General features: G+C 38.9%; 1 protein-coding gene across 1 annotated transcript in view; it reads right to left on the bottom strand.

Annotated features, from left to right (window-relative positions):
- gramd4a (GRAM domain containing 4a) overlaps positions 1 to 14,897 on the bottom strand; it is a 142,376-nt gene that overhangs the window by 28,195 nt on the left and 99,284 nt on the right. The window contains exons 5-9 of the mRNA XM_078235525.1: positions 14,211 to 14,269; positions 6,945 to 7,077; positions 5,995 to 6,020; positions 4,975 to 5,066; positions 1,900 to 1,991 (exon numbers count right to left, since the gene is read on the bottom strand). Of these exons, the coding sequence (XP_078091651.1) occupies positions 1,900 to 1,991; positions 4,975 to 5,066; positions 5,995 to 6,020; positions 6,945 to 7,077; positions 14,211 to 14,269 (402 nt within the window). The remainder of the gene's footprint in view (positions 1 to 1,899; positions 1,992 to 4,974; positions 5,067 to 5,994; positions 6,021 to 6,944; positions 7,078 to 14,210; positions 14,270 to 14,897) is intronic.

Below are 14,897 nucleotides of genomic sequence, written 5' to 3'. Positions count from 1 at the left end.
TCCACCATGAAGGCTGATATAAATTATTTGTTTATTGCCTGTGCCATTTCCTTATTTCCATTATAATTTCTCCTGTCGCTACCCAGAAGGGACCCATAATTACTTTTTATAATTTCTTCCTTTTTATAAACATTTACAATCTTTTCTACAGCTCTTGCCAGTTTATTTTCATGTTCTAAAGTCTAGTGTTGGTGGAGGAATAAACTTTTACCAGGAAACCTCTGCATTCCTTCAAGAAAGGGGGATAGAATTTTAATTGCCTTGAATGGTGTCAGCAGTGGAGATTATTGGGGGGTGCTGATTGACAGGTTTAGTTCCAGTAAGGCAGAGAGCAGACCAGATGGAGGCCGCAGGACCAGGAAAGGTCTGTGCCTTGAAGGGAGTTGTTGGGGCGTGGTGTGGAGGGTGTGGAGGAGGGGAGGGATCAGATTGTCAGAATCCACGGTGGCACAGTGGTTAGCACTGCTGCCTCATAGCCCCAGGGATATGCATATCGGGTTCGATTCCTGGCTTGGTCACTGTCTGTGTGGAGTCTGCACATTCTCCCCGTGTCTGCGCGGGTTTCCTCCAGGTGCTCCGGTTTCCTCCCACTGTCTAAAGATGTGCAGATCAAGTGGATTGGCCATGCTAAATTGTCCCTTAATATCAGGGGGACTATCTAGTGTAAATGCATGGGGTTATGGGGATAGGGCCTGGGTGGGATTGTGGTCGGTGCAGACTCGATGGGCCAAATGGCCTCCTTCTGCACTGTAGGATTCTATGATTCTATGAATCGGGGGAAATTGGAATAAATTGGTTAAATATAAACAATCACAGAGGGCTTGTCAGGCAGGCACATTAGGCCCAGCAGCGGAAAGGTGCTTACCTCCGAATTCAGCAATCCTTTGTCTCAGGTCAGCTGGCAGATTTCCCAAGTCTTGGGAAACCCAGATGCCAGAATTCAACTTCAAGAAGAATGAATAAAAATGAGGCTTGCAACCTCAATGTAATACTTTAGGTTGGTCACCTATCCTTCTCCTCTGGCCTGCCTGCATTAAAACCACTGCAATCCCTTCTGTGCCAGTTTCTAGAACTAAATTTCCCTTCCAAAGCATCTTAACTGTAACATTATTTGGACATTCCCTCTTCTATTCATTTTAAATAAGTGAACCTGACATTTTTTTTTCTTTCACAGCATGTGAATGTCACTGGCAAAACCAATATTGTTGCCCATCCCTAATTGTCCTTGAACTGAGTAGTTTGCTAAATAATTTCAGAGGGTAGTTAAGAGTTACCACATTGCTGAGAGTCTGGAGTTGCATGTTGGCCAGACTGGGTAAGGACAGCAAACTTTTTTCTATGAAGGATCGTAGAGAACCAGCTGGGTTTTTATGACAAATGATGATAGTTCTCATGGTCACCATTATGGCGAGTAACTTCATATTTTATTATTGAATTTAAATTCCACCAGCTTTGGTGGCATTTGAATTGGTGACCTCGAGCATTACCTTGGATTATTATACTCTGGATTATTAGTCCAATGACATTACCACTACGCTACAGTCTTCCCGAATGTACATAATTGTAATGTTTTTGGGCTAGTCAGAGTAAAATGAAGATTTGGCAACTCAACAAAAAAACATTAAATAATTTTCAAAAATAAACTACCCCAAAAACCTTCAACTTGTGGATAGAGCACAAGTATATAGATACTGTAACCTTATGCTATCTTAAAGTATGGGAGTCTTGGAAAACTCCACAGAACAACTTCTATTCCAGCATAAGTTAGTTGCTAACTCTACATCACTGCATTGATGGTTCCAAGGTTTAATGTAAATCTCCCATTCCAAAAAGTATTAAAATGCCATTAGATTTTGCAAATTTTAGACGGCAGTGGGAAAGCAATGTAAATGTTAATACCTTGCTATGAGATAATTTAGAGACAACCTCAAAATGGCTAGAAATAAGAACATTGGAATGGCCCAGCCATGCCATACAGCATTCATGTAGATCTGAAAGACAAGAGAGTGTTACAAATCATGCAGAACAGGAAGTACCCCACTCCCCTCCCATTTTAGCAAAACATTGAGCATTCATGAATGGAGTTAGTGTTTGTAGCACAGCCCACAATTACCCATTTACAAAGCACACTCACTAAAAATATCACATGCATGATGGATCATTTTATAAATCACTCCTACTAACTAACTTCAAATCTCAACGAATATCAGTACATTGGGTTCCTTTTGAAAGTTGCATCATTTATTTGGCATTTTTATAACTAGACAACACCAGCAATGCCAACACCAGCCTATAAGGCAATGGTGCCATTTATTGGAACAGTCTTGCTTCCCAATCATTGTCAACCACTGTGTGGTCTGAACACTTTGGAGTTCATATTTACAAATATCCAGTGTGCTATGGTCACCAATCTGGCACTCCTAATGCAGTTTTCACATAGGGGAAAAGTGAAGCCAGCCAGTAGTTGGTGCCTGGGAAGGGATTGGGCCTCCTATAAGCTGGCAACACATGTTCTTCTCTGGACCCAGAAAATGTACAGGAATTCCAGGCAGTGAGTGATATAGACTATGTTATGCTGGTAAATATGTGCTCCAGATCTTCAGCCAACAGTTAACATACATCCCCAATAGCTCGAGGGGATAATATGAAGCAGTGATGGTCAGAAAAGTCTCAATAAGACCTTCTTGGTCAGTAAACCTTGCTAAGTGCAGATTGGAAAGAGTCATTTACTATGGTGAGACTTCACATGAAGAATCGCCAATGTTGCCCTTCCAATGTCCACACCATCCTCCTTCACAAAAAATAAAGGAATCCCTACTGGAGAATCCAAGAGTCCGCTGCAAAGCACTGTTCTGAGCAAAGCAAAACTCCAAAGCTGCTAAAGGCAATCAATATGCAGGCTAATTAATATCAACCTCCAGTACCTCATAGTGGTATTCATCTTAGGGATATCCTCCTACAATTTCTGTTGCTATTTATACACTGACTGTAATTATTTGGGGTGAAAGAGTGGATAATGGGGTTAAGGACTTAGTCACATCTCCCGGATCTCATCAGCATGAGGTGGACTGGGCTACTGGTGCACTTTAAAGCAAATGAACACTTATTTTTAGGGAAGAATAGCTCAGGTACAGTTTCACATAGTGAAGCAGTAGTCTCTTTAAAGATTATGACCTTGAGTCATAATCTTTCAAAGCTCTTTCTTTCTAAGGAATTGTCCCTCTAGATTGGAAAATTGCAGGTGTAACTCCATTATTTAAAAAAGGTGTTGGAGAAAAAGTAGAAAATTACAAAACTGTTAGTTTTATCATCTGTCGTAGAGAAGTAACTGAGCATTCAACAGAAATTTGAGCTGGTTGGAGAGAACCAAGACAGTCTTATAAAGGTTAGGGAATGTCTAACAAAACTACTGAATTTTTGAGGAAGTAACAAAGTAGTAAACAGGAGAATACTGTACATGCAGTCCATATCAACTTTCATAAGGCATTCAGCAAGGCGCCATGTATCATACTGTCAGCCAACATTAAAGCTCAATGAATTGAAGACTAATTATTGACCTGATTAGTAGGGATAATGGGTATGTACTTGAATTGGAGAACAGTGACAATTTGTTTCCCACAATGATCTTTGCTGGAGCTTCAATTAATTACCATATTTATCAGAGACTCAGATAACACAAGAGTGCCATATATGCAAGCATGCGGATTATGAAAATAAAGGTAACATAGTAAGCCATGTAAAAGGGAACGTAAAATTACGAGACATTGTTGGAATAAGTGAGTAGGTGAAACTGTAGCAGATGAATTTCAACACAGCCAAATGCAAAGTCATCTGTTTTGAACCAAGGAAGAATCTTTTTCTCCCAATTATGAAAAGCGAGGAGCAGTGGAGGTCCAAAGAAATCTAACGGTTCATAGACACAGATCACCAAAAAGCAGTACAAAACAAAGATAACCAAAAAGGATAATGGCTAGAATATTAAAGGGAAAGCATTTTTGCTACAACAATACAAAGCCCCAATTAGACCATCTATATTGTTCTGGGTATATAACCTCAGAGCAGATATAATGGGCGCAGAAGGAATGCAGTGCAGATTCACCAAATTACCAGCATTCTAAACATTAAACTAGAAGAATAAATTACATAAACCAGACGTGTACTCCCTGGAATACAAAAGTTTAGGGTTGAGGTTTTTAAGATTGCGAATGGAATTGATTGGGTGAATTATGAGACATTTTATGCAAGTGGGTGAGTCTAAAACAAAACGACTCAACCCAAGAGCCAGGTCATTCAGGAGAGAAATGAGGACTCACTTCCTCTGACAAAGAGAGGCAGAAGTGTGAAACTCTCTCTCTCCCATAAAAAGTACTAGATACTAGTTCAATTAATTATTTTAAATCTCAGAATTATAGATTTTTGTTATCCAAGAGTAATAAGGGATATGGAGCTAAATCAACTGGATGGAGTAAGGATACAGATTCGCCATGATCTCAGCAAGTGAGAGAATATGCTCACAATTGAATAGCCTACTTTTGTTACTATGTTCCTTAGTTTTCCTCTCCAACCCACACATCCTCCTGACTTGGAACTATATCGTCATTCTTTCACTGTCATGAGTCAAAATCATGGAACTCACTTCCTAACTACACAGTGGGTGGGTTCCAAACCACATGGACTGCAGTAGTTCAAGGTGGAAATTCACTATCACCTTCTCAAGGGCAATTAGGGATGGGCAATAAATGCTGGTCCAGAACTACATAACCGCTATAGGCACCAAAGGTCACAGAAAATTTGCACAATTCTCCAACCTTCCTTTGTAGTTTCTGTGGAAATCTCAAACAAACGGCATAAACAGCCATCTCCAGGGTTTCACAGAAGTTATGGTGGACATTGGGAACCCTCATAGCAGTTCTGCCCAAGTATTTCTCAATGTAAATGTATATCAAACTAAGCGTGCCAACAATGACTACTTACAATAAAGGCAATTACTGAAGTGTATACAGAGTGCCAATTTGATAAGGCTGACAGGTTCTTTAAGAAACTGGTAACTGGTTTGGCACCACGTTCTGAAAGTAAATGAAAAAAAAATGATGCTGTGGCCTTTTGTAAAGACTATTCAGATTAATACAATTCCCTCTCCTTCCATTATGGACAATAATTTCTTTAATAGCTAAATATTCTCACTTTTGTTGATCAGAATTTTGAATCACTGGTTAAATCCAGAAAAAATAACTTTATGTTAATTGTACATAAGTCACAACATTCATCTTTAAAACTTAAAAGTCTTGCAATGTATTCTAGAGCCCATGACTGGCTTAGGATTGCATCATAGTATTCTGGTCATGAACCTGCAACAATGCATGTGTTTATTTTTTGCCTGTATGAGGACAAACCCTCGTCACAATAGAACACTTTCAGAATTACATTTTATGGCTGTTCTGTTCAAAGAGTGAAAGTAAAAGAATTTTAAGACACCACATTGCACTATAACATCTGTTTCTAAAAAGCAATCAAACTAGAATACCATCCTCTCTTCTTGCCCCACCCTGCTATATTGTGCAGAAAATGTTGTCAGGCTGCTTTAAACATAGACCAAAGTGACGGAATGTTTTTACGACAGGTAAATTGCAAGTTATTTTTTTGATTCCATTTGAAACGGTACATTCATATTTGCATTTTTCGGAGAGGGAAGGAGAAGAATAACTGAGTAGCATAATTTAAACAATAACTTATTTGATGCAAGCAGGTCTATACTAGTCATTCCTAAATTAATCCTACAACATTTTTATTTAAAGCGTAAATTTTGATGTCAGGAAAATATTATCTTTAATAAATAGGGAAGATTGCAATGCTATTGAAGGTGGCAGGGGAAGGTGAAAACTATAAAGTTGTATCATGATTCCAATAATCCCATCCTCATTTCACACACGGTAAAAACAGAAACCTCCTCTCTCCTGCCTACGATATAAATACGTGCACATGAAATTTACTTACTTAATCTTCTCATATTTTCAGTTAACCTAAAGAAATACAAATTGACAAAATGCCAATTAAAGTCATGATTATTAGACTCCTTCATAGTTTATATATAACACTACCTGTAAACAGATCTGTAAATACTAACCCAGACGTTAAGGCTTTGATATGACTCATATTTTCTCCTCCTGTGAAGTTACTGCTCAAAACATGTTGTATGGAAAGCTGCACTATTCACGAGTATTGAACATGGTTTTCATTAAAAATTAAATAGATTAATTAAAGACAGAAGGAAGATATACATTACATAGAATTTGTTAACATCACCACTTGCTTTATCAAAGTCAGCAATCATCTGTACTGCCTGAACCTCTCTCTCCAGTTTAATTCCCTTCCACACGGAGTTCAGACAATAACAAACATTATTTATTAAAATGGTTTCTCAGTGTTTCATTTGTACTCCAGCTGTTTCACAAAACCGATACAGTATAATTCTACAAGTACCTCATGCATGTAGAAACCACCTGTGGCTAATTGCAGCTCCTCTTACTATGGAAAATTACAATACTTTGTAAGAAGCAGCAACAAAAAATAATGTTCAGCAACTAATATTTTGTCAATAATAACAAAGTTTTCATTTTGATATTTAAAATTGGTATTTAAGTTCTGCAAGAATCTGTCGATACCTGCATGGAATCCCTCAAATAGAAACGTTTGAAGACGGTTAGCTTTTAACAAAACTATTGGAACAAAGAATACTTCTAGTATATCACAGAACATCTTCAGCAGTCAGTTTTACCATGAAAAATTGGTCCTGCTAAAAAATTCAGCAACTGGCATAAAATAAAAACAGTGACTAAGGAATCTGTGACTGTAGTAATTGCAGAGGACCATACCATATCTTGGATTTATACTTCCTACTATTTATCTTTGGATATACAATAATCTACCAAAGTTATTTCTCCTACCGTTTAGCACTAAGTGGTTCTTCAGTTTCTACAGGATTCTCTTCTTGTTGGAATTGGAAATCCTCAATGTACTCTGAAAACTTCTCAAAGAACCATTTTTGAATCTTGGAGTAGAATGTCTTGCCACGCTTTTCTGAAAAATTTCAAAATTCAAGTTACCACAAAACTGGTGTTCAATTTGATAGCAACAAAAGTTCTAATTTGGGAGATTTGAAAATGATAAATTGCAATCACTTCATCAAATTTTATGGTGGTTATTTAACAAGGAAACTGATTATAACAAAGTATAAATCCACAGAATCTTAGAATAATAAATACAGCACACCGAGGCTAATGGCCCATTAAGTCCATACGGCTACTTCTGAAGAGCAGTTAAAAATACAATTACCAATGTCTTTGCAGGTGAGACCCCTTCGCCTTCAAAGCCATTCAGCTAATAATTAGACTACAGTTGATTTGTGTTATCACTCCATTTACCTGCCTTAGCCCCATATCCCTGCATACTCCAGCAAAATTATATCCATCTCATCTTGAAATTCTCTAATAAATTTAGACCTTTGGGGAAAGGAGTTCCAGATTTCCAGTATCCTTTCAGAGAAAGTGTGCTCCCTGACTTCACTCTTAAATAGCCTAGCTCTAACGTTAACTCAATGTCCTCTTGTTCTGGATTTCCCCAAAGACAACAGTTCATATCTACATTGTCAAATTCCCATGGAAATCCATGGAAGTGGAAGTGATATGGGCAGCAAGAAGGAAAGTGCACTGGGATCAATGTTTCCTCTAAGCTGCTTGCGGCCACTCAGCAACAAGGAATGGATGGAGCAGGGCACACAACTTGTCCCCTTTCAGATACCAGTATAAGTGCTTCACATTAAAATGAACAAGCTACTTACAATTTAGAGGATACATTGACTGGAAATAACACCCTCTACCAGAATTTGCATCTGGTGAGAAGCATAACGACAGGCAGTAATCCCTGTGGGAGAAGAGGGAAATCCTGGTCCATGTATTTGGGCAGGACTTAAGCACTCCATTTTTCCATTTCCATTGCAATTCTGCTCAATTTATTGTGGAATCGGAGTGAAAAACATCCCCGTTAGCATTCAGACTTTTGAGCAAGGTTAATGCAATAATTAGGGGTCATTGCCCATATTGGAACTGAGTATGGAAATGCTGAGGATATTGTGGTGGTGATGACGCAAGGCTGTCCACAACTCAATAATGAGGCAAGTCTGAAGCAGTTTATGATCAACAGCCCAAGACTGATGCAGCCAATGATCTGGAGAGGAGAAAATCTGTAATGGATGTGACTTTTACTGCCTTGATCCTATGAGATCTCACTTCGCATTGGGTTTAGCACGGTTATTTGGAGTAGCCACATCTCAGTCCTCATGCTCTTTGTCTTCAGCTGGGATCTGGTATGAGCAGCACTGTCAGTAAAACTTACCCACTCTCCTTATTAATAAAGCATTTGGAAAACTATTGTACACAAATGAACAACACAAAGAACCTATCCAGAATTCTCTCATTCTTGTTTGGATGATCCTCTTTCCAAAATGTAAAAAGCTTCCCAAATACCAATTTCCTGAAGAAAATGGTTCTTCAAAAGGTAGTAAGGAAACTCACATGGCAGAACTCAGATTTACTTGTATGGTTTTCTAGTTTTCTTTCACAATATCATAAGTTATTAAATTTGTTTGAGTCAGCTCACAACAACCACAATAAATTGCATAACTTAATAATTTTGCACTAATCCTAGTTGCAATCAAGTACATAATTCTTCCATGAAAAGTTAACATTCCTGTCCTCATTGAACTCAATTAATCAGCAGGTTTTAAAACTGTGAAATTTGAAGTTAATGCAATGGCAATTCAAAATATTTTTCCCAAGAGTAGTTTATTGAACAGTTCATCTTTCCTTAAAGCATAATTTCCAGCAATATGTTATCAAGGTATACCATTAAAATAACCGGCAGACTTTTGCTGCCGCAAATTATTTGCAAAAGCAGCAGGAAATTCTTACATGTGAACCAGCTTATTCTGCTCGAGTAAAACTACCTCAAAGCAGCAGCTCATACTTTGTGAGAAGTTGCTCCAGCATCAGCGGGGAAATTCTGTTTCCTTTTGTTTTTAATCTTCAACTAAATCTTGTGCATTGGTTTTTATTTTGGCACAAGAAAAGCAGGGAATTGCATTATTGACCACTCGAAGACATCAATTGGTTTCACAGGCTTTGTTTTGAAACTGTTTAGATTCAGGTCTGGTTAGAGATCATACATTGGATTCACTGATCCTGTACTCCTACTGAGGCTTTAAATCTTCTGAACATGGATGCATGCTGGGAGCATGGTATAAGCAAATTTATTATCCTCAACTGACTTCTCTTTGAAAATAAAAAGTAAAATATTGCAGCTGCTGGAAATATAAGGTCGTACACCAATGCAAGTTACAGCACGGCAGCACAGTGGTTAGCACTGCTGCCCCACAGCGCCAGGGACCCGGGTTCGATTCCCAGCTTTGGTCACTGTCTGTGCGGAGTTTGCACATTCTCCCCATGTCTACGTGGGATTCCCCCAGGTGCTCCGGTTTCCTCCCACAGTCCAAAGATGTGCAGATTAGGTGGATTGGCCATGCTAAATTGCCCATTAGTGTCAGGGGGACGAGCTAGGGTAAATGTATAGGGTTATGGGGATAAGACCTGGGTGGGATTGTGGTCAGTGCAGACTCGATGGGCCGAATGGCCTCCTTCTGCACTGTAGGATTTTATTCTATCTATAAATGTTAACCTCCCTCCACAGATGCTGCCTGATCAACCTTTTGTGTTTTCCTATTTTTTATAACTCATTCAAGGGATGTCGACTTTGCTAGCTAGGCCTGCACTTATTGCCCTCCTAGCATTAAGGAAGAGGACTTTATTGGATGTCAATCATCTCAGTCCCAGGTCATTGCTACAGGAGTTCCTCAGGGTAGTGTCCTAAGCACAACCATTTTCAGCTACTTCATCAATGACCTCCTGCCTCCTTCATAAGGTCAGAAGTGGGGATGTTCATTGATGATTGCACAGTGTTAAATTCAATTTGTAAAATTCCTCCTATAATGAAACAACACATGTTCACATGCAGCAAAGCCTGGTTTGGGCTGATAAAATGGCAAGTGAGATTCCTGCCAAAGAACTATAGAACCATAGAATCCCTACAGTGCAGAGGAGGCCATCCAGCCCATCGAGTCTGCACTGACTTTCCAAAAGAGCATCCCATCCAGGGCCTCCCCTCTATCCCCATAACCTTGCACATTCACCATGGCACAGCCTACACAACCTACACATCTTTGGCCACTAAGGGGCAATTTACCATGGTCAATCCACCTAACCTGCACTTCTTTGAACTGTGGGAGGAAACCCGAGCACCCGGAGGAAACCCATGCTGACACAGGGAGAATGTGTAAACTCCAAGAGCCAGACAATGACCATCCACAAATAGAGCATCTAATCACCTCCTCTTGAGATTTCAATGACATTGAATTCCCCACAATCAACGCCTCAACGGTGACCATTAACCAGAAACTTAACTGGACCAGCCACATAAATATTGCAACTCCAACAGTAAGTCAGAAGCTGGGAATTCTGCAGCACTCACCTTCTCACTCCCCAAAGCCTGGCCACCACATGGCAGAGAGTCAGGAGCGAGACAGAACATGCTCAGAATTACTGGATGGATGCAGCTTCAATAGTGATGGACAACCTAGGCTAGTGAATGGGTCACAGGAGTGGCCCTCCTTCAACTCAGTGGGCCACAAGATTGAAATCCAGCATGTTCACAAACAAGAAAGATTAAATACATGCCAAATATTTCATAATGAGTGATAGAAAAAGCTTAATCATGTATATATCAACAAAACTATCAATGGTGACACAGTGGTTAGCACTGCTGCCTCACAGCGCCAGGGACCTGGGTTCGAATCCCAGCTTTGGTCACTGTCTGTGTGGAGTTTCTCCCCGTGTCTGCGTGGGTTTTCTCCGGGTGCTCCGGTTTCCTCCCACAATCTAAAAGACGTGCCGGTTAGGTGCATTGACCCGAACAAGCGCAGAATTTGGCAACTAGGGGATTTTCACTTCATTGCAGTGTTAATGTAGGCCTTATTTGTGACTAATAAATAAATAAACTTTAACTTCAAATGGTAAAAACAAAATAAATATTTACACTTTGGAAGCAGAGTGAGCGCATGGCCCTCATGGTCAATATTGTGTGCAATCAGCATGCACCTCACTTCACTTACCCTGGTTTTATGTGAGCATCATTTCAGTCATACCGGTAAGAAAAACTACACGGACGGAAATCAGGGGAGTGTGGCAACCCTGAGAGTAGGCAACAGTCAACAAAATGTCTCATGGACCGCATTCAGAACCCAGGTGGGCCGCATGTGGCCCCCCAGGCCACAGGTTGCCCACCACTGTTCAACAACAATCAAGAAACAAGAATAAAGGAGCCCGCTTGATCAAGCAGCTCAATTGCCATCTAAACATTCACTCCACCCAACAACGGCACACGGTGGGAAGGGTGTGTGTCATTTACAAGATGTACTGTAACTTACCATGGCTCCTTAGGCAGCACCCTGCAACAACTACCACTTAGGAAAACAAGGGCAGCAGATGCATAGGAACACCACGACCTGCTAGTTCTCATCCAAGTCACATTCCATCCTGGCTTGGAAGTATATCACTGTTCCTTCACTGTCACTGGGTCAAAAACCTGGAACTCACTTCCAAACAATATTGTGGATGTACAAGCATCACATGGAATTCAGAGGTTCAAGGCGGCAGCTTACAACTACCTTCTCAATGGCAATTAGGACTGGGTAATAAACGTTGACTCCCACCTCATGTGAATGTGTTAATTTTTAAAAAAACACTTGTTCAAGGGCACTTAGGGATGGGAATTAAATTCCAGCCTTGCCAGCAATGCTCATGCCATGAACAAAAAAAAATCATTTCAGCTCTCTTGACAAATTGGCTTCAGCAGCAGATCCATGAAGCTCTCAAAAGAGCTACACAATTTCAGCACAGGAAGGTGGTGAACGAGGGGAACTATTCAAGTCCATGCTTGCACTGAAAAACTCATGTCCACAGTGCATGTCAGAAAACAGTGACCAGCTGAGCTTGCAATTTCCAACATGACCACATACCTGTAAAATAACATCTTGGATAGAAACATTTCCATCAGCTGTGCATGAACAGTCACAGTAAGAAGTTTAACAACACCAGGTTAAAGTCCAACAGGTTTATTTGGTAGCAAAAGCCACACAAGAGGATCGCCAAGAATGAACAGTCAGACAGACATTCACTTGGTGAATTTTAAAACATGATGCTATTCTCTTTAATGATTTCACTCTCCCTACAGATTTATTACCTCTCTATGACTTACTGCTAGCAAAAATGCACAGAATTAGACAATGAGTGGTTATTGTCAACACTGATGAGACCAAATCAATCATTATCAATAAATATTGGCCAAACAATGAATACAAGAAATAGATAGGTTTGAAATGACAAGGGAACCAGAAATATAGATACTCCCAGTAGTTTACCAAGAATCTGTCCAAGACAGAAAATAAACATCGATTAGCTGCCTGGGCAAACAGTATGTGGGATTCCAATATATATCAAGTACAAAGGAGTAGATGTCTCCCTAAAGTAAATAATGTTCTCTGTAAATAGTGATTGCTTTATATTTACAGTTCAAAATAGAAAGCATAATTCAGATCATATCTGTACCTCTCTCAGCAGTAGAAACCGAATATCCAACATTAATTTAAGCAAGAAACTACCCAAGTGAGGCATTTAAAATTAATTCTTCAGCAGGTTTTCAAATCATTCAGATAAATTAAGAAACTTAACACATCGTGGCAGTTACGGTGAATTATGCTGATGCATGCTGGATAATGCGGCACATGCTCAGACTGGGGTATCAAGTGAATTGCATGCAGAGTGATACTTTTTGAAAAAAATATTAACTGTGAGTCCAAGATTTTCAGAAGGGTTGATTGGGGCCTTCAAATTTAAAAATACTCAAAAGACGCGGGAGACAGTTTTAGAGTTATGCTTAGTGATGTTATTTGTGAAGAATGCATTTTTCTAGGTAATTTACAAACCTTACTTTGAGCCCTTAGTCAGCAGGCTGAAGGGGAAAATGACAGGTGAAAAAGATAAAAGAAAAATTGAGTGATTTGATTAGTAAAGTTTCTTTCTCTTGTTGATTCAATATAAGCTATCTTGAATGCAGCCTCCCCAGTTGCCATGAGCTGCAATTTATTGTGCAGTTTTATCTTGCAAAACAAACTTCACAATAAATATTACAATTTTAGTAAGAAATCACTATGCCCTTCTGAAAAATGTATACCATCAATCAATAGCTAAACCCATGCAGAATTGATTACTTCTATAAATCCTTGATGGCTTTATCATCAGTGTTTCTTTAGTTACTTTTAATTTGTGCATTTGCTACCTTTTCAGTCATCATTTGTTACTGTTTTATTTGAACTAATGAACAACATATGACAAAGCAAGTGTGAAGTCAGTGTGTGATGGAAAAATAGGTAGTTCAGGCAGATGCAATTTTTTATGCAGATCATAACACTGACGTCTGGATTACAAACTGTGCTATGCAACGTACATATTTATATTTTTGGACACAAATCTTTGACTCAACTTCCATTCAAATATTTTGTAATTCCAAAAAAGAACATTAATTTTGCAGAATAAAATATTTTTATTTGTGTACCCAAAAACAGCATCCAGCACCCCTCAAAATTGCATGATTAGAAGGAGAATAACGCTCCCTCTACTTTGTACTAACAATGCACTTCAGCCTACACATCAGAAGATCCCCAAATGCATCCATGTAACATTTTTCCACCTACCATAAAGCCATTCAGTAGTAGAAGAGCAGGATACAATGTCAAACAGGGCACAGTTAAAATGTGGGCTTATCCTTAGCAGGAATTCAGTTGAGTCTGCCCAAACGCATTTTTTATGCAAAGTTTGCAGCCAAAGAAAATTCCATTATAATTTGAAGGAAAAGGCTTGTGTCTACCCACTACACCAATACTGTGGAAAACCCAAAACGAATTATAGTTTTTACTTTACGCAACATTTAAAATTGCAGAACATTAAGATTATATCAAGTGAAGTACTTTGACATCGGTCTATTGTGCAACATTTATTATTTTGCTTGGCACTGTACTGATCTTGGAAAGCATAATTGTAAATTACCTGTTCCATTCACTGAAGTTTGAACTTTCAAAGACTGCTGACTTGAAGAATCTTCACCTCTGAAAGACAACAGAACTCAAGAAAATGCTGATATATATTTCAGGAAATTAGACAACTAAATACAATGCAATATCTCAAACTATATAATAATTTAATTTAAAACTCAAATTCACTTCATTCATATTTTCATAACCTAGCTGTAGCAACTCATTAATAATGAATGTGTTTATCGATGTACCAAACACATTAGTACATATTTCTTGTTCAATAGGTTACTGGTGCACAAGGAATGAATGTAGCTTCCTTATTAACCCAGAAGGGGTTTTTTAAATATGAATTAGCACAATACCAACAAAAAAATTTATATGTGTGATTGAGGATTTTCTGAAGGAATTCCAAATTCCTGCATGATGAGTTCAGGGTTTAACATTCCTCAACAGTTAAATAATTTCATTCTTCATTGAGATGTTGTCCCAACACCAAGAAAAAATGTCTCAGTAACATTACCAGAATCAGTCCATATAAGAAGTTGCAGTGGGATGCAACCCATGTTGTCAGAAGTTGCATAGAAATTGCCAGTGAAAACAAAATTGTGCCATACAAATACCAACTGGCAGACAACTAGCTTCAGTTACATCATTGGAAAAAGTATTTAGATACTCGGGCACTCTTTTTCCATGATAGTGG

Source organism: Mustelus asterias, chromosome 19, assembly GCF_964213995.1.
Source record: "Mustelus asterias chromosome 19, sMusAst1.hap1.1, whole genome shotgun sequence".
Lineage (NCBI taxonomy): Eukaryota > Metazoa > Chordata > Chondrichthyes > Carcharhiniformes > Triakidae > Mustelus > Mustelus asterias.
The sequence above is the reverse complement of the archived record's forward strand: the minus strand, read 5'-3'. Positions and strand labels throughout refer to the sequence as shown.